We start from the raw sequence: 23337 nt of genomic DNA on the forward strand, positions 1-23337 counted from the left end.
TATTACAAGTCAGTGGCGGAGTAAAGATGCTGACTGGGCTACAGCCAGACAACCACACAAAAAGTTTTAGTGATTTTGCAACAATAAACAGTTTTGTATGTCATTACTTATACACAGGGCTCCTTACAACCTAAATCCGTCCTGATTATAGCATATGAATGTTTGACGAAACATTGTAGGCAAAATTGTTCAGGAATACGAAAGTTTCCATATAATGCTGTGGTATATTTTTAAAAACACCGCATATGTTTCACATTATCAAAAGATCGAATACAAACATGCAATGCAACGAACTGCGTTTGACGTATCATGATGGTAGGTATTAAAAATTGGTACTGCTGAAATTCACGATTACAACATCCGCAATGACAAACAATGGCTGACATAATACAACAAACGCCGCTAACAAGGACAGAAGTACTGTAGTATACAAACGATCACAATTCTATAACTTTCACAGTGAACAGAATACATCTAACGACGACACTACACTAATTGGACAAGAGTTCAGCTCAGCTCGGCAAGTTTTTCCTTGAGTTGAAAATAGAGAAGACCAAGGGTGGTTTGCGAACCTTCCGTCCGCGCTTTTGAACGTAAACAAGATTCATACTGTTCTGTAATAAAGGAAAATGATAGTGTTATATTTGTGAGTGGCTTATTACGACCTTTGAATTTGCCGATTCGATATTATATCTTACATTACAATTAACCGTTGTGAAAACAGCTTCACGTTAGGTTATATTCAGTAGTGGGATTCAATTTTTTTGTCAGCCGGTTCTATAAAAAAAGACATATGTTTCAGCCGGTTCTGTTATAAAAAGTCAATTGACAGTAACCAGTAATGCGAACCGGTTCGCTGATCTCAAAAAAATTTCGTGAGACTGTTCTATAGAACCGGTGCGAACCGGCTGAATCCCACCACTGGTTATATTTCAACCAGTGCCTTGGCAACCAAAATAGCTGCACCGACGGAGCACACATCAATCCATTTTTAAGTTTGTAGAAGTTTTTTTTGTTGAGTAGACTCAATTGTAAGCATTTAAATCAATTTCTGCAGGAATTTTGCAGATGTGTGAATTTTTAGAATACTTAAACAATTCTACATAGAAGTGTCCGCGGATTCGTCTTCGCAGGTAGTGTACATTTTCTGAAATACTTGCACATACTTCCGCATAACAGTGATTAAAACTAGCTGCTCACACCTTTTGCCCACGATTTATCGCAATGCTTTGGATGCCAGTGATGAAACAACGAGTTGACAGGCGTACGAATTACCATCACTTTATTAGTTTGTGTGTATTTTCGATACAGTAAAGTATCCTCGTATCCCCAACCTTTGATGCTCAAATCAAAACCACCTGCAATAAACATCAACATGTATTTATGAGTGCATTGCGCGGTATACCACGGACAACGCGCATTAAACTTAAAACCACAATGCCCACTGCCCATTGGCGTTGGCGTGAAAGTTTATTGGCGTGTATGTTACTATTTCCGTGGGTAGACAATAATATGACGCTTTACTCTTTGCACAAACGTGACTCTGAGTATAAACCACGCTATTACCATAATTTTACACACCAATATTCCCACCTATTGTTTTGAAGTCACTGAGGTACTGACAGGACATTCCAAAGCCAAAGTCACGCCAGAGACCATTGTCTCGTTTATGCACTTGCCTATCCCTTAAGGCTGGAATGGCTTCATTTTGATACACCAATGATGGGTTGAACAAACTGAAGACAATAGGATAGAAAACAGACTTTCCTGCAAAGGCGCACCATAATAAAATTGTCTTTGTCTTCAACAGCAAAAACTTTTGGCATTTATTTCATTGTGTTTGCATAATCTGGCACCACTGCAACAAAGTCAAGTTAGTGTTTTGTATAACTAATGTCATTACCTTCAGATGCATGAGAACGACATTGATTAAGAAAATCTGCTGTAAAACCGATATCTACATCACAAAAAAACATTAGGGCCGATTCATTCTTAATTGCTGTGGTTCCTTTTTGTAGAGCTGTAATATAACATATGCATCCATTTTTATCAGTATATTAAATTCAACCTAATAATACAACTCGCTGATAGTAACTTAAAAACCAAGTATGAACATGGACACAGTAGGCCAGTACCTCTTCCCCTAGAAAATTCTTCATTTGAAACTTGTTCAATTTTGTAATCCTTAAAACCAGTTTGGTTCTGTAAAACTTCAAGGCTGTGTTTAATCTCAGGCAACCCTTCTTGACCATAAAATACTAAAATGAGGCAAACATTTCCATCTGAGGCAAGAGCAAAATCTTTGAAATACTCTAAAAATATCCTGCAAAATAATTTATATTGTTGCATACATAAGCATTATATTTAAATGCATGCCTCATAAAATTAGATTGATTACAATGCCATTAATCTTTGTACAGCATTTTTTTACGTAGAGCACCCAATTACTTAAAAATATTGTATGTTGTCAAAAAGTTTAACTAAAACAAGAAGGCAGTTACTTAAAAATAAAACCGTTTTTACCAGTGCTAAATAATATAAGTCATGCTGCTAGATAGGCAGTGTTCTTGCACTTAACAAAATATTAAACTCTTTGAAAAACTAAATTCACTAAACCATTACATAACAGCATGCCCAATTTAGTGCACAATAACAAACCTAAATGTGTCCTGTCGTCCCTGTAATGGAACGATAAAATGAACTTTTTCATCAGATACAGTGGAATGGGCTGATAAAGACTGCACTGGTGCAAAAGGTCGAAATATTGTCACTTGAAATAGTTGCTTAGAATTAAGCATGTTTTTGTTTGAAACAGGTCGATATACCAAAATGTATTGTGTTCCAACATTTGTTTCAATCCTATAAAGACCTGCATTAAAAATGCTTTCGGTAAGTTGCTTAAGACAGACACTAAAAAGAAAAACTTGGATCAACTCACACTCTACAGTTGTAACATATAATCCGTATAATTTTTACGTGTTACATGTTAAAAATAATTCAAATGCAGTACAAAAACTAAAATATTTTATTCATCAAAGTGGGTTTATTGTTGTCATTCTACTGAAAATTAAAAGATACATGTACAGTATCAGGTATTTACATGCTAATAATAGCTGTGAGGGCAATTAGGAAAAAAAATTACCATGTACAAAATCGTGTGTTGTAAAGCGATATGTTGGACTGACTCTTTGCCTTTCTGGAGAATTGTTCAATTTTTTGATGCCTTCCAAAACAGCTTCATTAAATTCTGTGGTCCAATCTTTTCTGCTGTTTATAAGATCCACAGGTCTCATTTTAAGACCAGGGTCAAGCTTGTAAATATAGTGCCTAAATAATAAAAGTAAAGACAGCTAAATGCAAGTATTACAAAATGCAGAAGTTCCAAAGTTGGTGTTAACATCTCAGTCAGATTTTATGCAACACTTCAAAAATTAAAAATGTATTATTACAGTATTAAATAAATGCAGTCTACCTTTTAATGTTTTCGAAAAAAAGTCTAATATTTTATATTTTAAACTTTTTCACAGATGTATAAATAAACTAGAAGGGTGGCTTAGCACATTTTGTCGTTGCATTTACACCATAATCTATTTTAAAACATATATATATATATATATATATATATCCTATGCCTTTTTTACATTGGGTCCCATATTAGCCATCGTCATTTGTAACCTTAGTTGTTTCTGCAGGCAGAAACTCATGGGTCCCCACACATGTAAAGTTGAAAATAATGCATTTCAAGAGATAACCATGAGAAAATCAGGTGTTGTACGGTAAAATACAGTGATCAGCACTGGGCTTAAATAATAATACTATGTAGAGTACAAACTATACAAATCAGATTCACCACATATATTATTTGCAGTATGTACTATTTAACAGTCTTTTTTAAAGAAAAGGAGTAAATAGTGGTATAATGGGGTAACACAAAAAATAGACACCTGTGAAGAGCAAATTCTACAAGCTGTCCAATTTTCCTTCAAGTTAAAAGGGTCACCCATTTTAGTCACCAGTTGGTTAAATTGTGGTGCTACAGGGCAAAACACAACATTTGAGGACTTAAAATAGTATGTCCAAAAACTTATTTCATTTAATTTTTATATAATTAGGACGTTCATATAATTAGGATTTTCATATAATTAAATTTCATATAATTAGGACATTTTTTTAACAATGTACTTTGTTTAGGGAGCTAGTTCAGTAAATGTTGGGGCTACAAGGTAAAACACATAAACCGAAACCTACAAATAGCATAGTCCACATGCTATCCAATTTTAGCCAGTTCTGACACTGTTTAATAAACTTAATCATTTTAGGGGGCTATTAGGGTGAAATTGGGACTACAAGGTTAAACACAACAATCAGCTCCTATGAATGATAAATTCTGCAAGTTGTCTAAATTTCAGCCAATTCCGACATTGTTTAAAAAACTGACCCATTTTAGGGGGCTAGTAGGGTAACTAATGGGGGTTCGACACACAATCTAAAAAAATATGAAACCTCAATGTCTTAATCAATACTACTGCAAAATTTCAGCCAAATCCGCCAATGTTTGACCAGTAGAGGTGTTTTGAGCAACCGTTAATGCTTATGATGTCATAGTGCTGTTAACAACCCCCTAACTGCCATGGCACAAAATGTCCATCAAGCAACCCACAACGAGTAACATACAACTGGTTGCCCTTGTAACACTATTGCGCCACAGAAATATTTCGTTTGTGGTGCCCAGTAACATACAAATACGTTTTACACTTTGGGGGCTAGTGGGGTAAATGTTGGGGCTACAGGGTTGAACACAACAATCAACACCTATAAATGGCATACCCTACAAGCTATTCAAATTTCAGTCAAATCAAACACTGTTTACAAACTCAACCATTTTCATCAGGACAAACAAAGTGGGATGCACATCTACATGAATATATCTACCATCTGTGTAAATTTCGGCAAATCCATCAAATATTTGATAGCAAAACAAGTCAGACAAACTTTGGGAAGAAAAATACCCATTTTAGGTGGCTAGCGGGGAAAATACTGGGGTTATCAACAAAAAAAAAGTGGGATGCACATCTACATAACTATAACTACGATCTGTGCAAGTTTTATCCAAATCCATCAAACGTTTGATGAAAAAACGAGTCGGACAAACTTTGGGAAGAAAATAACCAATTTTAGGGGGCTAGCGGGGTAAATACTGGGGTTATCAACAAAAACAAAGTGGGATGCACATCTGCATAACCATTTGTGTAAGTTTCATCCAAATCCACCAAACATTTGATGGAAAAACAAGTCAGCAAACTTAAAACAAGAGAAAAAAACACAAACAATTCGAGTAAAATGAATATGTGTCCCCTTCAGACCCATAAAAATTCTAATACTTGGTGCGATTTTAGTTATGGCATAGTTTGAAAGAATGTGTGGTACCATATAAGGCTAAAAAGACACGCTTTAAGCTTTAAATTTGTGTTCAAAAAGAATCGGCTTCAGTCGAATCGCAACAAATTATTCAGCCGAAACCAAATCTTAGTAAAAATGGCTGATTCAGTCGAATATATAAATTCTGAAACCGAACATTCGGTACATCTCTAATTTCTATCCCAAATCATGGCATACGATAAAAAATAAACATTCAATGTTGTCAAACTTGTAAACTATTTGTAAAAATCAGCATCACAAAATCATTACCTATCAAACATAGTGAAATGGTTTATGTCATACTCATTTTTCCATTGATTTTTCTTTAAAATTGCAGCATTGTTAATCTAAATAAAAAAGTTGTTTTTATTAGTGTTACTCAAACTAAAAATTAAGAGCATAATATATTCACACCTGATTCTGAACATAGTGTGCAATACTGTCACCATCTAGAAAAATATCTGATTTATAATCAGGTAATGAAACAGCTCCTGGATTTTCCATCTTAAAACATGTAAAAATCAAAACCAATGTTGCATTTGATGCATTTGACAAAAACAACGCAATTTCCAAACTAAAACATTAGCTAACCTTTTCTTTCTGCATTTTTTCTAATTGGTCAGATTTTCTTTGCAAAATTTGATGCAAATCCTTGATTTGGTGTTGCAGGCTGTCCATTACCTTTCAAAAAAACATTATTTCACAAACCAAAACAACAATAAAGTATACTGCATATTTTTAACTTACTTGTTCATTATTTTTACTATTATGCAAAATGTTCAAGTGTGATTCTTGACCTGAAAACAAAACTTGTTAAAATAACAAAACATAACCAAAATCTATGACAAATACCTTGCGATTTGCGTAGTAATAAGGACAAAGCCATGTCAGGTAAGATTTGATTGATAATCATCACGACCACAAACAACGCAATCCCAAAACCGAGCCACCGAAGAATTCTTTTTGGTGTCATTTTCATTGTTTATTGCAATTCTACTAAAATGCAGTGTACAAACCTTTCGAACGCTCAGAGGAAGGTCTCAGAACCCTCTCCATTTACTATATTTCCAGCAATCCAGACATACCATTACTCGACAATTAGTATTCAATGCGTTGTTTCTGAGCTGATTGTTATCGTCACGCTCAATTAGGTTCAACGTTACAGGTACTTTCCCTAACAATCACCTTGGTAATTTTTGGTTTGTCAGTTTAAAAACGAATATTTGTGTGACAAAAATATTAATATGATTGTTTTTTGTTTAAATACAAAATTTATTTTTGCCTGCAATGGCATACACAAAACACTTTTGTCCCCTGATTTCACACAAATGGCAAGTTGTTGTAATTTATAATAAAATTAATTCTTGTTCATTGCAGTTTGAGGTAAACAGACTAATTAAACACAACTTAAAATATTTTTTAAGCACAAAAAAGCAAGGGTATTTTTACTTTCGAAGCAAAACGTAAATACTCTCTACACGAAGTGGATATTATTGCAACGAGCGTCAGCCGTCAGGTAGAGCTACTAACACCATAACGCACACGACACCCAAAGTCGATTTGGTTGTATCTCCAAAAATGCTTACGGTTAGGGCTATTAGGGTCGGGGTAAGGTATTAGCACTTAAAATTCAATAAAACTAACCACAAAAATTAGTTACTAATGTAAACAATTTAAAAACTTATTTCCCAACCCAAACCATTTATAGCCGCTAAATAAAAAATTCAGCTCTTTACGCCCCCTAATCGACTTTGGGTGTCGTGTGCGTTATGATGTTAGTAGCTCTACCCAGCCGTCAAGTATGAAAACACAAGTTCCTAATTTAAATGTGTAATGAATGCCACCCGAAGAAACGACGTGTGGGAATGCATAACCATTCCTTTGCTGCGCACAAAACAAGCCATCGTTTCTTTTTCAATTGTTAGTAAAATTGTTTAAAAAAATGTTATAAAATATGACAGAGACAGATTGTTTTTGTATGTTTGATAACGTTGGATTGTTAACTATTTTACTCATACTAATTGTACACCAATTTCACACAATTTTGAAATACATTATATAGTTAAATGTGTTTGTAATTAATTTGTTATATTTTATCATTATATTGATTTTTTAGCCAGAGTGCAGTTGAGTAAATAGAATATATAATGTTGTATCGAAAATTAGGTAACTCTGGTCTTAAAGTATCTTGTATTGGCCTTGGAACATGGGCCACATTTGGAAACCAAATTACTGATGAAGTTGCTGAAGAACTTGTCTCAATTGCTTATGAAAATGGGGTCAACTTTTTTGACACAGCAGAAGTTTATTCCGGAGGTAAAGCAGAAGTTATACTTGGAAATATATTAAAAAAGAAAAAGTGGCGCAGGTCGACATACATCATTAGCACCAAACTATTCTGGGGAGGAAGGACTGAAACAGAGCGTGGCCTGTCAAGAAAACATATTATTGAAGGATTAAATGCCTCCTTGCAAAGGCTTCAACTTTCTTATGTGGATATTGTGTTTGCAAACCGCTCCGATCCTGACACTCCTATGGAGGAAATAGTGAGAGCTTTTAACTACCTTATTGAACAAGGCAAAGCATTTTATTGGGGTACTTCTAGATGGAACCCAACTGAAATTATGGAAGCTCATTCTGTTGCCCGTCAATTACATTTGATACCTCCAATTGTAGAGCAAACTGAGTACAACTTTTTCCAAAGGGAAATGATTGAGGAACAGTTACCTTCACTCCAGCGAAGCATTGGAATCAGTGCTTTGTCTTGGTCACCATTGGCATGTGGTTTAATTAGCGGAAAGTATGCCCAGGGCATTCCACCCTACTCTCGAGCTGAGTTGAAAGGTTTTGTCTGGTTGAAGGAGAAAATTTTATCAGAAGATGGTCGCAGGCAACAAGCTAGGTTAAAAGAAATTGAGATTATTGCTGATAGATTGGGATGTTCTATTTCTCAATTGGCAATTGCTTGGTGTTTGCGATATGATATAAATTGTGGTGTTTTAATTGGGGCTTCCTCAACAGAGCAAATGTATGAGAATTTAAAGGCAATAAACTTTATTTCTGCTGTTGTTGACCCATTGGTTTCAAAAGAAATTGACTCAGTACTGTAACATTTAATGACCAGTGGGTCCGTACTTTCTGATTTTTTAGCCCTTTTACTAGTGATGTTTGACTTCAAAGTATTTGTAAATGTGTATGTGGATACAACATTATGCATGATAAAAACATGTATCATATATTTTTTAAACTGGTGCTTTTTCAAGGCTTCTTAGCAACATTTGTTGACACTGTTAGCAAAGTTTTTTTACACAATATTCTTAGTTTTAGGTTTCATATTTTTTACTAAGCATATTATGTTTACATTTTAGGCACACAAATGATAGATTTTGCCACTAGGCATCATGCTGAGCCGCTTACTTGCTGCTAATTGTATCAATGTTGGACGAAGAGTTATACCTCTTGTGGAGAGCCTGGTCGTCCCAGCTACACGGGATTGTAGATCTAAACATTACGATGCTACCCAAAGTTTTGAAGAAAGATATATAAACTTAAACACTGATATCAGATACGAGCAAGTGCGGAACCAGGCTTTTGACCCAATTCCGCTGGTACAATCCACACCAAAGGAAGGGGAATTTGCAAGGAGCTCGGCTGAATTTGAAACACGCCCGAATCAAGTATTTGGCGGCGTAGCATACTCCAGGCTGCCAGTGGTGGTTATTCTGGCAAGATGGAACAACACTATTGTGACTACCTATGTAGATAACAAAACCATTTGCTATATGTCTTGTCGGAAAGTTGGCTTTAAAAACGCCAAAAAGAAGACAGAGTTAGCCGGCGAAACTGTGGGCTTAGAAGCTGCGGAACTTTGCATTAACAAAGGTTGCCACAAATATGTACGCGTTGTGGTGCGTGGCATTGGAATCGGCAGAAAACCAGCAATACGCGGACTTGCTCGAGGCGGAATGGAGATTGTTTCCATCACGGACAAAACCCCGATAACAAACGAAAGTCTTCCGCAACGACCACGGAAAATAAGGAGAATTTAGTGAGCGCCAATTTTTTTAAAACTCGTCCATACGCTAGGCGTGATGTATTGCTGTTTACGTCGCAGGTTTCTCGTAAAACTTTTATTCCCAAATGCGGTTGTTGCACATAAATACACTGCTACATGCCAACATTTTGCAACGACACAAAGCAGCCGATAAAATACGCGAGGAAAATTTTGAGTTACCAGGCCGATCTCTGCCAGTAACTAGAAAATAGTAACGAACAAATACTGTATGCGACGAGAAATGAAAAGCCTGTACCGTTAAACGAGGCAAAGTACCCTTTAAACACTTGTTTCTCGTACAACGGTCACACTGGTGCTCTCTGGGCTACGACTGGAAGAAGAGTTTGTGTTTTGTTCCTTGTGAACGATGACACCCTCCATGGTGACGCCCGGGAGTGTTGGTGTCTCCGGTCGCCTTGCTCTACTCGGAGCCATACTCCCCATTTGTCCGTATAGTTTAGCGAGCACAGCCTCAACCAGGTTGTCATCATCCAAAGAATTGCGACGCGAACCATGTAGAACCTTGCGATCGAGTTGGCGCGCTCTGGCACGACACCCAAACCAGGTAGCGATCAGAAAAAATCCAAGGGCAAGCATGAAAACGCCCATCGCCATGGGTGCTGCGCTCAGCTGCTTCAGGCGTTCCTTATCCTTGCCTGTATTTGTACTAGCACTTATCCCGATACAGACGAACACCAAGCCACCAAATACCATCAAGGGAGCAAACCCACTTGATAACTTGGAGCATCTTCGAGCCCGCTCCGATTCTTGCTCTGTAAAAAGCGATGTGTTATAAAGTGCCAAGTGCAAATTAACAATCGGGTGCAAACATGTAATTTAAATTCGACTTATTTTCTAAAGGTTGATAGACTACAAAACGGCATGGTGTCATCAGCAAACGTTGATGGTTGTACTAAATAAAAGAAAAACAAGTGCAAGATAAATATGTGTGGAGAATTTTATGTGCAGGGATTAGATGCAGTGCCTTGTGTCACTTACTAAAGGTATTTTATATTATTTTCAGTGGCTTTTGTAAGCAGATTTATGTAAAGCTTATTGTTTTAAATCCTAGTTGATTCTGGGAAATTTGTTGTAGCGATTTCCACCTTATTGTTTTTCAAGGGTAAACAGTTTGTAGTTCATTTTTTTATTTAAATGGAATGATGTCCCTTGTTGACCAAAAACATGTTTGGTTTAAAAACGACATCAGGGTTTTCGTTTAAGATATGACTCAATAGTTTTCCATAAGGCAGTAAAGTCAGTCAAAACGTGCTCCAAACTCAAGCGATGCATCATCGTTGTCGGAACATAAGGAATGGTTCGTGAGCCAAAGCAAGCCTTTTCGATAACAAAGTGATGCACCGTTTGCTGAGGTAACGGTGATATTTGCCCCTACTGACACTTTAAGAGGTCGAACGTGTTACAGCCCAGGCAATGGTTTGTCACGAGCTCGGGTCTTGCCAAGCGGCGGTTGTGCCAAATGACTCATCCATTTGCGTGGTGCAAACCGGCGTGTGTTGACACTTATGTTGTCGTACTGTTCTCATACAAATTAAAACTACTAGCTAAAACCTACCCAGATCCTTTAGCTTGTCCCAGTGATGCCTTGTCCATTCTTGCCCAATGCTTTGCCGCCCTGAAGCACGACTGCTGATCCGCGGTGCGTTAAGCGCTTCCTCGGCCAGCGAAGTTTCTCGAAGCGGAATGTTTTGCATTGCTTCACTGACAGAAGAAGATCTTGATATATATGATATACTGCCCACGGATGAAGTTCTCGAATGGCGATCCGCCCGTGTCATGTCTGCATAAAAACATATCCGTAAATCCAAATGCAAGTTTTCCCAACTTCTACGCGACACGTGGAGGTGGAATCTTTTGAAAAATCAGTTCTGTTGTGATTATTAAAACCTTTAGTGGCCCGTTAAGCGCCTTGGCAGATTTTGAAGTTAAATTTATCCGCTTAGCTTTCTAACACGCATCCGCTACCTCTTATAATAGGGGAAAGTCGTGTAATTTGGACCCTGCGTGTAATTTGGAACTTGCTTATATTTCCGAATATACGCAAGGTGGCTGAATATCTTTTGTACAGCTTGAAAGAAGACTTGATATAAGGCTTACGGCCGCCAAGCTCCAAACTTGATGCTATACTTTCCGTTTGTTATAGAAAGAAAAACAAATTTTGCAAATTTGATAATTTTTTTAGGGTTCAAACTTTTTGCGTTTCTTTACTAATGTTTAGTGTAAATCTCAGTGGGTATGATTTTTGGGAGGTACAATTAACAATGCAATTAGCATACGAAGAACAATCCGCTAACACTTTCCAAAAGTAAAATAGATTGGGTAAAAAAATTGCGTGTAAAAGTGTGTAATTTGGACCGGACAGCTGATAATAAAGCTCAGTGTAGGATTTACATTCATTATGTTTTGGTTTACCAATTATTGCTTTAAATTGCCATGGTGCTGTTTTGCAGTGTTCTGCGAATTTTCTTTCATTTCAGCTATCTTAGTAATTCCATTTATGGCCTTTTTATCTTTAATTTTAATTTTTTTATCCCATTTTTGCTTTCATTCATTAAAATTCAAATATTTTGTGAAACATTGTGGTAATATATTAAAAGCTTGATTAGGTTGGTATCCGAGGCTGTTAAAGTTCGTTTTGAGGAACTTAGGGAAGAGAAATCGCACGGATTGTAAGTGGTCCATTTTACACACGACTTTGGTCCAAATTACACACTATGCGTGTAAAATGGACCACTTCGCGAAAAAAAATTAAATGCCTTTTACTCTTTTTACATTAATATCCCAACATTGCCTTTTTGCAAATGAATACTTAGAGTCATAACTTAACAAATCGCTTAAACCGCTCTTTATTTGAAGGACTACTTTTTGTTTTATGAAGGTTCAAACTTAAGTAGTCCAAATTACACGACTTTCCCCCTACTTGCTGTTAACACCAATTTATTCTCAAAGCATGTCAGTTTTACTCCTGCTGGTTAAGAATCTCTGGGATAATATTTAAGGGATAATACTCTTGATTCATAAACTTAACCGTGTGTTGCGTGATATTCTATTATAGTTTCTAAAAACCGACATCACCATCACAACAAATCCTACCTGGGATGCTAGTTACGGACACTCTGTAGTTTCGGCGTTGTGATGAACCTGATGGCAGGAATACTTCGTTGCTAGCAAAATCCTGCTGCCCACGTCTAGCAAAATCGGACGGCGAGCCATGGCTGGCATTTCTCCCCTGTAATCTTGAGGGACCTCCGCCAACTTGTGGCGAATGCATACGACGTGGTACATTCCCAATGTCCGTTTGCTCCACTCTCTGAATGCTGGGGTTTCGCCTGATGAACCCTACTGGCGTGGATCTAGGTTGTGGTTCAAATGCATGTCTTCTTGTCGATACCTCATGCCCAACATCAGGCTGATTTCTGTTATCTTGTTCTGAACCGTGAAGCAGTCGTGTAGCAGACGATGATGACGAGGGGGAATCAGAAATGCTTTGGTCATGATCGTTTATAAATGTGTCTCTTTCCGGCTCGCTTTCCAGATTACGAGCTGACATAATTACTCAGTCTAGTGACTCATGAAAGTCTACATTCCTATCAGACAAATTAACTGTAATTCGCGACAAGAAAATGTAGAATTATATAAACGTACAACCGTTAAAGTCAAGTGCTTCTGACGCCTTCTAATGAATGTAAAGGTTAATCACTTATTGGTTTTCGCACGGTACGAAAACAGTCACAAATTGACTACACGTATTTGTAATTAAATCTCAATAATCTGCACACCACAGTGTAAAACTGTCTAATCGCAAGGCTGTTGCAATTGGTCAGCACCCCCATGCACACGGATGTGACTAAACCCGTTGCAACAACGCATTTGAGACTCATGAAACAGGTGATGAAAAAACAAGCCTCCCTGTTAAACTTACTACTTTAAATCGTTTTAGACAGAAGTTTTAGTTTTTATGTAGGACGTTAATACGACTATGCATGTATGTGGACATAGTACATTAACATATTCTTGGTAAATTTACTCATTAATCAATTTGAATATAACGACACCCAAATAATTTTTAGGTAATAGATCAGACTAATTGTATTGTTGTAATGTCAAATAAATTATATGTGAAAATAAATAATGTTGCAATGTAAAATACCATAGCTTACAACAAAACATAAACCTTTAACACAATAAAAATCAGAGCAATATAATTAGACTATTTTTTCGCCTTTTAGCCTGTTAATTTACTGGTCATTTTCCTCTCTATTTCCTCTAAATCACACGAAATTACATGTACATTACAACAAGCTTGTTCATTGTTACCTGTTACCTTTTGTAGTTTTTCTCTCATTACGTAAATTGTCAAACGTACACTGTACAATTTGTTTCTACAAAAATGGGCTACCCACTACAATATTTCTCCACACAAAATTTTTAAAGAAAAAGTAGTAAACGCAAACACATTTTTGCCCGATGTTAGTAAAATGTTTTTTTTACATATATTTACGCTAAAATTTGTACGAACTGATTACAAACATTGGGCAAATTTTTCATCAACTGCCGAGCTTTAACGTGAGCAACCAGCTAAATTTCTGTCAACAACAAACTGCGTCAACGACAACGTTTACCTCACTGTTTACGTTTTAGTCAAAACCCATTGTCCACAGTACAGGAACATGACCTGACTCTGCGAATTATGAAAAAAAAACTTGTTTAAGCATCATTACCCTATTTCCAAATTTGGAAAATTTTGACTTTAAATCGTACAATGTTGTCAAACAACAAATTACCTTGTCTATTAAAGCTCTTTTTCCGTTGGGTATTGTTCTCTCCTCTCTGACAAGCAACAGTCATCGCTACAGTACTGTTGCATTGTTTGTCTTCCGCTTATCTGGCGAGTGACGTAGCATTTCATGATGCTGCGTCGTTTCCTGTTTTAGCCTGCTTGCATGCGCAATGTTTTTCAATTAATCATACAGCAACAGTACCACGCGCTACCCACGGGCCCGCTGCGCCGATCCAGTGGCACCAGTTGGCATGCAAACGTAACACATGACATTTTAGTTATAGAGGAACGTTTAAATTGAATTTTAATTGTATTCAAAGATATGCTTGACTCACTTAGAGACCAAAATAAAACTGATAGGGATTTGTACTTGTGCAGACAACGTGCTCTTTTTTTCATTGGTTTAAACTGAGAAAGCTCGTGACTGCGAAAAGATGATGTTTTTATGTCTTTTGTAATAAACCGCCTAATACCATTTTGGTCAATCTGTGCCAAAAAGCAGAAAGTGGTATTGAAAATACCTAAATCAGCTGATATGAAACTTTAATAAACTTAAAAATCATATTAGGCTATAGGCATTAAATATACAGATTTAATCTAAAAACTACATGTGAGGTATTTCGTATTTTTGGCATTGCAACTTTCACACTACTACAGTTTAATGTTTTCAGTCTATAAATGGCTTTATTATCCGCCTACTTAACCAAGCTTATGAACTAAAATTAACAACGTTCGTTTATTTTTGAACCCAACAACAAAAAACAAACGTCATGCGATCTAAAAACGTAGCAAAAATCATGATCAAATTAATTGCATTTGCGTTTACATTATTAATTTAATTTTGAACATGACTCATTCGAGTAACATAAATGCTGAAGAAACAAAATAAAATTGTTCACCGTACAGGGTAAAAACATAAACATTACCAACAGCGGATATTTAAATGGTGGGCGTCTGTCTAATTGTCTTTTGTGTTTCATTTTTTTTAAATGAAATACGGCACACTTTATTATCTGGTATATTTTGCTTATTTTTGTTTGCAAATAGTTTCAAAATCCAAAATTATTTACGCTGTTGCTTAGTCTCGGTCTATGTGACGATGGCGGACTGAAGGCAAGACTATGCATCACGCAATCCCCAAAGCAGTGGTACTCAACTCCTTTCAGGCCATTAGAGTTAACGTTTTGACCATCTTTCAATGCATATCTTGATATGCATCTATTTTAAGTTTGTCATCAAATATACTGGACGTCCAGTGGACCATCTCAAAAGTCATCATTAACTCACGCCTCACGGTTGAGAATGCCTTTTTCAGACACATATTTTTCTGTAAGTCAGAGTCTAAAGAGTTTTTCGAAAATAAGGTTCCGATCCACTGATTTGGTTGCACTACCCCACTTTGAAATAGCAACTTTCAAATGGCTTGTTTTGTTTGTTTAGACGTCAGGACAATGGCCGGTCACCAACCGGCTATTTGCAGTTCTTTTTCAAGTCACTTGCGAACAAAAAAATACCACAAAAAATATTTCGACGAGTTCGTTACCGGGCCGGATAATTTTTTAGGCTAAATGCTTTAAAACATTTTGCCCATGTAGGCTATCCCGGGGATGATAAACTAACTTATGCGGTTTCATTGCTAAACGTTAGTAATTTTTTGAAGGCCGGTCCGCGATGATATTTTAGTTTCAAAACGGTTTGCCCTGAACCCTAAAACATAACAAATATGGTGCTCAGGTTGCTGTCCTGCAACGAAAGGACAAACTAAAAACAACAAGCAACCAACCCTTCTGTACAAAATAGAATTTTGTAAATTACATTCTTTGCAATCAGGCTCACTAGTGGTACTAACATAGGTAACTTAATTCACTAGATGCGGTAAGCACTTTTATGCAGTCTCTCCAGTCTGACTACCGTGAATGAAAAAATATGCATTATGACGTCACACACTGAAGTAAACAAACTGGCGCCAGTTTGTATTCCTGGTGTTAGGAAGGTAAGTAATGGTTTATGCGCTCTTAGAAAGAGTTTGTGGGACGTTTGAACTTTAAATGCGTAATGCGCTGTTTGTTTATCTTTTGTGCGTTTCTCATCTTTCATTGCGTGTTCACAGGCAGTTTATTGCTCTCTGTATAGACACTGAAGATGCTTTTTTGGGAAATTTTGTATAATAATAATAATAAACTTTGTTCTTCATACGACTGTCAACTGATTTTAACCAGGAAATAAAGATTTCCTAACTTATGATATACATATAATGAGAGTTGATAATTGTTGCAACAATGGCAATAGCACACTGTCAGAATCAATTTACCAGGATTTCAAACACTCCCATGGACAAAATCTTCAATGTTGAAAGTGGATTCGGCAGAAGTTTAAAGTTCTGTCACGAGAAGTTTGTTTCCGTATTTCGAAACCCAAAGAAACAAGAAATTTCACCCTTTTCCTGTTTTTCTGCAATTATTTTTTCCCTCTTTTAGGAAACATAAATTTCCCTTTTTTCTGCTTTTCCTTTCCTTTCTGCTTTTGGAGTTGATTTCCTACGTTTCCCGCTTTTCTTCTTTAGTGTCCCCCATTTTTAACACAGACATATTGTGACCAAAATGACTCTAAAATATAAATTAATTTTATCTCATGTCACATGGAAAGTTTTTCTGTAAAATCAAGGCCACAAAGCTGTGCAAATACTATTTTATTTCCAATATGCACCAACCTACTACAGGATAGATGAGTTCTTAAAAATGACATACAATCTTAACATAAAATGCATGCAACTGTTTAATGCCTACTGTAAAGCAAACATGTGTGCGATTTTCTGAAAAAGTTTAAATTGTACAATATTAATTATTGAAGCCATATTTCTGTTTCTAAGCATTGTTTCATGTTCCACATTCTGTGTTGTAACACTTTACTGTTTGTGTCAGTGCATTGCAAAAAGCTGTTTTATTAACAAGTAAAACACTCAAAAATATCTGGGAAACATTGTGTCCTTAGTTATAGAGCATGTCAGTTTGTGACTGTGATTAAAAAGGAAAATTTAGGTTGTCAAAATTGTACTGTAAATGAACCAATAAACCTACAAAAACGTCCATGACCATAGTAATATAGTCATAAAAAAACCAAAAAATACTTCCAAAGCATACAACTATTGAATTACTTATTAGTGAAAATACCAAAACAAACAAATAAGCTAAAAGATGTGGCGGGTTCGTAAATAGAATGAAAAACCTTTCGTTATATGTGCAGCTACTGCTGTTACTTTCACAGCAGCTAATTCTTTCTCCAGCATGTAAAAATAGGCCAATCACTTTAAGAAAAAAAATCTGCATTAAAAATGTAAAAAATTAGAGCCCATCATCCTATCTTAGAATGGAGTAATTTGACATAAATATTCTACCAAAAAATACTATTTAAGTCAATGGACAACCAATTCTATGTTGGTGTCTACATGATTATAATCTAATTACAAACACCTGGACAACACTTGTTCATCATTCCTTTTCAACATGTTTTACTGACTGTGGAGTGCAAACAGTGGTAAAGAAAAACTATTCCTTTTAAACCGAAATAAAAAACTACCTTGGCAACCGATTTACATATGATTAGAGCAAAGATTTTGTTAAAATACATTGAGAGAATATGACCATATACACACTGCAAAGATACCTGTGCACAACCTTCAGTCTGATTATACCAGCTGTTGAGTGTTTGTGTGCGTGTATGCAAAGTGGATTGTGAAGAAAGAGAGTGTAAAGTACCAAAATCTACACATTAGAATATAGAAAAAAATTTTAAAGCTATCTGGAAACTGCAATCTAAATTACAGTCACAAAACAACATGCACAGTATGCAGTAATAGTAACAACTGACTTAATTTCTTGTTGTTGCTGTCATCAACAGTTCCATATTTCCTGTGCAAACATTACCCATTTGCAAGAAGCATCTTTCGTTTGTTCATGAGAAAAGCTGAGTTTGGAGAGGTCATTCAGAATCAATACTGTTAAGATCCAGAACTTATATAAAAGATCCAGAACTTATATATGATAAGTTTCTAAACAACATAGTTTTTATTATTTTTGGTAAGTATTTTGTTTGCTTTTTAAAACAAATGGTTTTGGTTAACTTTTTTTTTAAATGAAATCCCTTCAAAAAAACAGGTAGTTTTAATAAACAATGTCTGTTGTTTGGCCACCTGATATCTATCTCACATACTCATTGCTGAATTTACATTTATCGTCCTATATTCAATTCACAACTTGTTTAAACAGATTTCATTTCAAAATCAGATAAAGCTTTGCATCCTGTCCCTCACTCCAGGTACAATATGGCTGTTGGCGAAGGTCCTGGACAAAAAAAAAACGTAACGACCACTACGGATTGCCTCCAGGGAGTGGTTGGAAAATCCAAAGAATAATATGTAACTTTTTCTACACTTTTTTTAACAAAATTAAAACCAAGGCATTGATGGCAACATGAACTTCACCACACTTTCCATAATAGTGTGCTCGCTAAAGTTTTAAACTAGGTTGCAGACGACGTTCGCGCAGCCGTAATCACAACTTTGAGTTATCAATTGTATCATTAAATTTAAAAAAAAAAATTACTCAGTATTAGTCACATGTTTTCGCTTTATCACAGGCCACGTATCCTGGTTTCACCATAGTGTACTAACATGGTAGTCCAGCTCCTCTTTTCCTCTCGTTTCTTTTATTATCCTGCGCATTTCGGTTACGCATGACTAACACTGCACGTCGCCTGAAGTTTTGTATGAGGTACGTGGTAAACAGCTAGTTTTTCAAAGCCGCTGGCGACAAATCCGTGTCTGTTTTGAAGTTTTTTAGTTATTGGGTTTATTGTTTAATGTATGTAGAGCTATTAAAACGTTTTTAGCTTTCAATTGTATGAACTCTTTGAAGTGTATTTTTAAAAACTTATAGACAGCATCTTTTTTGTAGAAATTGCTTAAATATTGAGGCAATGAACCGAATTGGCGAGGCAAGGTTTTTCAGCATGTTACTACACTAGCCAACATGGCTTGTGTCTTGTCATCAGGTGCACTGATGAGACCTTGTCAAAACAGTAAGCAGTACTTGCAGCTTACTTATCATCTATCTATTGGCTTATTAATAATATTGCCATCACTTTGGTTCCCCTGCAGTTGCTTAATTAGGCATTAAAAATCAGTTGTTTTCTGTGGTTTATGTGGTATTTGAACAGATTTTGTTGAGGCATCATTTTTTGTAATTTGAAAAAATAAGCACATTGTGCAGAAAGTACAGACACTTTTGACAGTTTTATATTGATATATTTTTCAGATCCCCTTTTTTGGTTTCCTTGGTAGATCTTTGGAACATTTTAGAAAAGAGCTTTTCGGCAAACGTGAACGACAAGACACAAATAAATAAATCCACGAATATTAAAACCTATTTGGTACTTTCTCTTTATCCATATCAACTTCCAGAATATCACATGTCCTATTTTGGAAACTTTCATAATGAAGATCATGGAAAAACTTTTACACAAAAACGTCTAGCTTGTTGGTTGGCCAAAAACTCTTTCTCAAGCATTTCAGGTACACACTTTGTAAAAGTTGCAGTACCTCTGATGAAGGATAAGTGAGACCTCCAGGGTTTTGCTCCATTGAAGAAATCAGCTTGCCCTGCTGTGATTGCATGGTGGGCAACTTGCTAACAATTTTGCTTACTTTTGTAAAATTGTTTTTTGCCTTGAACAAAACATCACCTTCCAAATACTCAAAACTCCATGTTATTTATCACAGAATTTGACTGTTTTTTCTGCACCAGTTTGTTACTTGTTTATGATGTCTAGAAATTATTTTGTACCTTGACTTTTTTTCAAATAAACTTTTTGCTTCACATCACTCTTTTGCTTAGTTTCTCATCTAATCAGTTCTTTTATGAAAAATCTGCCGCTTGTTGACAGTTTGAAATGAGTAACTTTGGAAAAAAATGTGGTCTTCGTTTAAGCTTGACTTTTCGTCTGTCCGAATCGAGTTCCTGGTCGGGGTCAAAGTCGTTAAATATCAGTTCATTAAAAATGCAGTCAGTTTGGCAAAGTTCAATTTTCACCAGACTTTAGCTTAATCAGTAACAAGCTTTATGCACCCTTGAATATGTTAGGTAAAACCACGCTAAAATCACTTCAGCGCGTTTAAAGAAGGACTAAAAGGCAAAAAACTCAGTAAATTCTCCCCAACAGCACAATTGCAACCAAACGTAGTAATATTACACATGGTAGATGCATAAAACCGACCACGCACGCTCAGTTTTGTCATTTTCCTGCTCTTAAAGCACCCAACTCAATGCAAGCATCCGACAAGCGTGCAGAGTTAATCAAGCGTGACGGTAACAATAGCTGGACTACCATGCTAGTATACGGTAAGCACTTAATGTAAAGCGGCAGGTCCTGAGTTACCGTTGTCAAGAAGAAATTAGCGAATTTGGCGCGAAATACTAAAAATGGTGCTTTAAGCCCAGGTAAACTCTTAAACTAGTTATTAAGCGAAAATAGTCAATTAGCTGAGTTAAAAGACACCGTCCTTTTTGTGCGTGACCCCTACCGAGGTTATTCGCTGTAGCAAATTAGAGGTAAATGTGTTGCAACGGCCGGTAAGTTATTTTTAAAAAGTCAGCAAATCCTTTTTGCAAGGGGTTTTCGCTTTTTAGGCTTAAAACGTCGCAGTCCATTTTGTTAAATGCTGTGATACGCCTAATTATACCGTACAGTAGTCGATTCTACGATTTTAAGTTGTAGCCTGCTAGTGGTATTAAGTAACAAGTAATCATTTTGTGATTATTGCATCATTTTTAAGTAAAGATGTTTATTTTAAGACTTATCTGTACATACAGGAGCGCTGCTGTTAAACAAACCTGTTGTGTCCTATGACTTCTGCGCCAACTATGTCATCATACTTGTGGTAAGTTTGTGTATGGCCCAATTTCATAAAAGCTAATGCATGTCTCTCATATCCTAATTCCTAATAATACATGCCACTACCTATTTTTTACTTTTGTTTTAGATAAATAAATAAGAGATTTACTGGGAGAACAGATACTTTCTATTAATGATCAATCTTTTATCTCATATACCTGCTGGATGCCAACCAACAGAACTGTCATAGCCAAAACTTATCAAATCTTCACAAGGAAAAGCACTTTTGCCAAACACCAGCAAAGTCAGTGATAAAGGACATCTAAAATCGGCTTTATTATATGGTTTTGAAAACCAAAATTGTTACTTTTAAACAAAAAACTCCCAAATTGAAAAATTCCGGCAATTCAGATAAACCTCCAAGTTGCTCCAAATACACAAGTTACGGGATAAAAGTGTGACAAGTACAGTTCCAGTCAAACTTTGCAGTATTTTACATCAGTTTTACTTTGAAATGTTTCCTTTCTTTTTTGTCATTGTCAGGATGCTTGCTGTTTGCATGTGACCCAAGAGGTGCAAATATGCTCTAGCTCTACCACTATTTTACCCAAACTAAAAATATCTGTACAAGCCAACCCAACTAAACATTTTATGACAGGCATACTATGGTGAATTGTAGAAAAAAAAGAGAAAGCTTAACAAAAGTATAAACAATCTACAAATTTTTACTACTATTATAAGACTACAACATCATATTAATTGAGAAATTTAAAACCAACTTCAAAAGTAAAGCAACAATGAAAATGAATTTTCAAACTTTCTGCATAATTATGTTCTTTAATTGTGTTTAGCCAACAGTAAATTGCAAAATAGATTGCATGTGGTAGTATCCCTTTAGCATCCCTGGAGAACAAATGTTCTCATTTGCAAAATGAAAGACATTATTTTATCTTTTACGAGTTTCGTTCTGCTGTGTTTTATACTGTAATTTAAATTTGTGTATGATGTTTTTAACAACTATGTACTGCATTTTACTTTGCTGCAAAATAAAAATAATGCAACAGTTTTTTTTTGTAACATTGCTATACAAGTTAGAAGTGACCAGGAAAAAGCTCAAACAAGCGATAGCAAACATTAACATTTTATGCAGCCAAAATGCAAAAAATGCTGTGTGCAATTTTACTGGATTAACTCCACATTGGGTATAAGAATAGAAATTTGGATTGTAGCAATGAACCAACATTGGTCCTAATTAAAATAATATTTTGTATGATGTCAAACACTCAAAAACCTAATTATGCAACTTTAATGTCTGACAGCGACCATCTTTTTCATTTATCCTTGTTTTACATCTAAATACTAACTTTTTATTTAAAAAAATCAATAAAAATATTGAAACATATAGCAAAAAAGGTTTATACCGCATCATTTACCCTGTGTAACAAGTGGCAAATAGCTTAAACAAGTAATGCGGGAGTGTGGTTATGACGTCATAAGCGCCTTTCATTTTGATTGTTATTTTTGTGTATCAACCGTAACTCAGGACCTGCCGATTTACATTAAGTGCTTACCCTAGTATACTATGGTTTCACCACGCGCCAAACTGAAATCATCCATCCATGACGGTAACAATCAACTGACAATGGTTACCGTAGTCAGACTGGAAAGACTGCATAAAAGTGCTTACCACTAGATGCGCAACTCGGCGAAATCGCTCAGACAGGTCACGCTTGAATGAACCAGTACACATTGGCTTCTTTACAATGGCGGGCAATGGGTGAAGAGTGAAGATATTGGCAAAAAAACGCAATTTATTGCATTAAACAAATAACTTTGGAATTGAAGTGATAATAAACTTGCAGGTTACGTAAGTGCCATGGATCTCGTGTATTTCATTCGTTTTTAGAAGTTTATTGTGTGTTTTAAAAGGATCACTAACAGTTTTTGTTTGATTGATTTTGTATGTTAAATATACCATGGACAAGACTAAATTCTCGTATTTGTGATTTAGTTGTATTTCTGTGTAATAGCTAGGTTAGCTACACCGTGCCAGCAAATGGCAAAAAATCTTTGTTTAAAATTTGCAATCCTGAATTTCAATGCAACTCTGATATGAAGAAACATTACAGCAATTTACAAAAATGTGTGCTCTCATTGCGTGACCCAACTTAGGGAG

The 23337-nt window shown here is 35.9% G+C and overlaps 4 protein-coding genes and 2 long non-coding RNA genes across 11 annotated transcripts; 3 read left to right on the forward strand and 3 right to left on the reverse strand.

Annotated features, from left to right (window-relative positions):
- Positions 1-204: 204 nt before the first annotated feature.
- Positions 205-6589, reverse strand: LOC145238261 (chondroitin sulfate N-acetylgalactosaminyltransferase 2-like). The gene is made up of 12 exons (XM_080101375.1): positions 6271-6589; positions 6166-6215; positions 6010-6099; positions 5833-5922; positions 5689-5765; positions 3143-3327; positions 2659-2869; positions 2136-2323; positions 1904-2020; positions 1594-1767; positions 1203-1358; positions 205-614 (listed from the first exon to the last, which is right to left on the reverse strand). The coding sequence occupies exons 1-12, from the start codon at positions 6395-6397 to the stop codon at positions 508-510; spliced, it is 1572 nt and encodes a 523-aa protein (XP_079957501.1). The 5' UTR covers positions 6398-6589; the 3' UTR covers positions 205-507.
- A 917-nt stretch (positions 6590-7506) lies between these two features.
- On the forward strand, positions 7507-8786 carry LOC145238614 (voltage-gated potassium channel subunit beta-2-like). The gene has a single exon (XM_080101834.1). The coding sequence runs from the start codon at positions 7566-7568 to the stop codon at positions 8526-8528; it is 963 nt and encodes a 320-aa protein (XP_079957960.1). The 5' UTR covers positions 7507-7565; the 3' UTR covers positions 8529-8786.
- Positions 8787-8819: 33 nt separating this feature from the next.
- On the forward strand, positions 8820-9596 carry LOC145238615 (small ribosomal subunit protein uS11-like). The gene has a single exon (XM_080101835.1). It carries the CDS (start codon positions 8820-8822, stop codon positions 9465-9467), a length of 648 nt encoding a protein of 215 aa, XP_079957961.1. The 3' UTR covers positions 9468-9596.
- Positions 9534-13130, reverse strand: LOC145238612 (uncharacterized). The gene is made up of 3 exons (XM_080101833.1): positions 12587-13130; positions 11049-11273; positions 9534-10245 (listed from the first exon to the last, which is right to left on the reverse strand). The coding sequence occupies exons 1-3, from the start codon at positions 13041-13043 to the stop codon at positions 9752-9754; spliced, it is 1176 nt and encodes a 391-aa protein (XP_079957959.1). The 5' UTR covers positions 13044-13130; the 3' UTR covers positions 9534-9751.
- A 1866-nt stretch (positions 13131-14996) lies between these two features.
- On the reverse strand, positions 14997-23009 carry LOC145238950 (uncharacterized). Of its 5 annotated transcripts, XR_013862212.1 has the most exons (4): positions 22849-23009; positions 17937-18034; positions 17499-17577; positions 14997-16879 (listed from the first exon to the last, which is right to left on the reverse strand). It is a non-coding gene; the product is annotated as an uncharacterized LOC145238950 (long non-coding RNA). The 5 variants fall into 5 exon arrangements; XR_013862211.1 differs by lacking the exon at positions 14997-16879 and having other exon boundaries at positions 16947-17577; XR_013862214.1 differs by lacking the exons at positions 14997-16879; positions 22849-23009 and adding an exon at positions 18141-18707 and having other exon boundaries at positions 16947-17593.
- On the forward strand, positions 20906-22227 carry LOC145239344 (uncharacterized). Of its 2 annotated transcripts, none has more exons than XR_013862291.1 (3): positions 20906-21054; positions 21122-21207; positions 21310-22227. It is a non-coding gene; the product is annotated as an uncharacterized LOC145239344 (long non-coding RNA). The 2 variants fall into 2 exon arrangements; XR_013862290.1 differs by having other exon boundaries at positions 21140-21207.
- Positions 23010-23337: the final 328 nt, after the last annotated feature.

Source organism: Phallusia mammillata, chromosome 7 (genome assembly GCF_965637545.1).
Source record: "Phallusia mammillata chromosome 7, kaPhaMamm4.hap1.1, whole genome shotgun sequence".
In the NCBI taxonomy this organism is placed as follows: Eukaryota; Metazoa; Chordata; class Ascidiacea; order Phlebobranchia; family Ascidiidae; genus Phallusia; species Phallusia mammillata.

What these genes read in the sequence shown, in the direction of transcription:
- LOC145238261 (XM_080101375.1), bottom strand. Translation starts at nt 6,397, where the DNA reads ATGAAAATGACACCAAAAAGAATTCTTCGGTGGCTCGGTTTTGGGATT. An exon ending in AAAAAATGCAGAAAGAAAAG is followed by an intron (nt 5,923 to 6,009) that starts GTTAGCTAATGT and finishes ACATGTTTTAAG; the next exon opens with ATGGAAAATCCAGGAGCTGT. An exon ending in CGATAAATCGTGGGCAAAAG is followed by an intron (nt 615 to 1,202) that starts GTGTGAGCAGCT and finishes CCTTTATTACAG; the next exon opens with AACAGTATGAATCTTGTTTA.
- LOC145238614 (XM_080101834.1), top strand. Translation starts at nt 7,566, where the DNA reads ATGTTGTATCGAAAATTAGGTAACTCTGGTCTTAAAGTATCTTGTATT.
- LOC145238615 (XM_080101835.1), top strand. Translation starts at nt 8,820, where the DNA reads ATGCTGAGCCGCTTACTTGCTGCTAATTGTATCAATGTTGGACGAAGA.
- LOC145238612 (XM_080101833.1), bottom strand. Translation starts at nt 13,043, where the DNA reads ATGTCAGCTCGTAATCTGGAAAGCGAGCCGGAAAGAGACACATTTATA. An exon ending in GTCCGTAACTAGCATCCCAG is followed by an intron (nt 11,274 to 12,586) that starts GTAGGATTTGTT and finishes GTTTTTATGCAG; the next exon opens with ACATGACACGGGCGGATCGC. An exon ending in GGACAAGCTAAAGGATCTGG is followed by an intron (nt 10,246 to 11,048) that starts GTAGGTTTTAGC and finishes CGCTTTTTACAG; the next exon opens with AGCAAGAATCGGAGCGGGCT.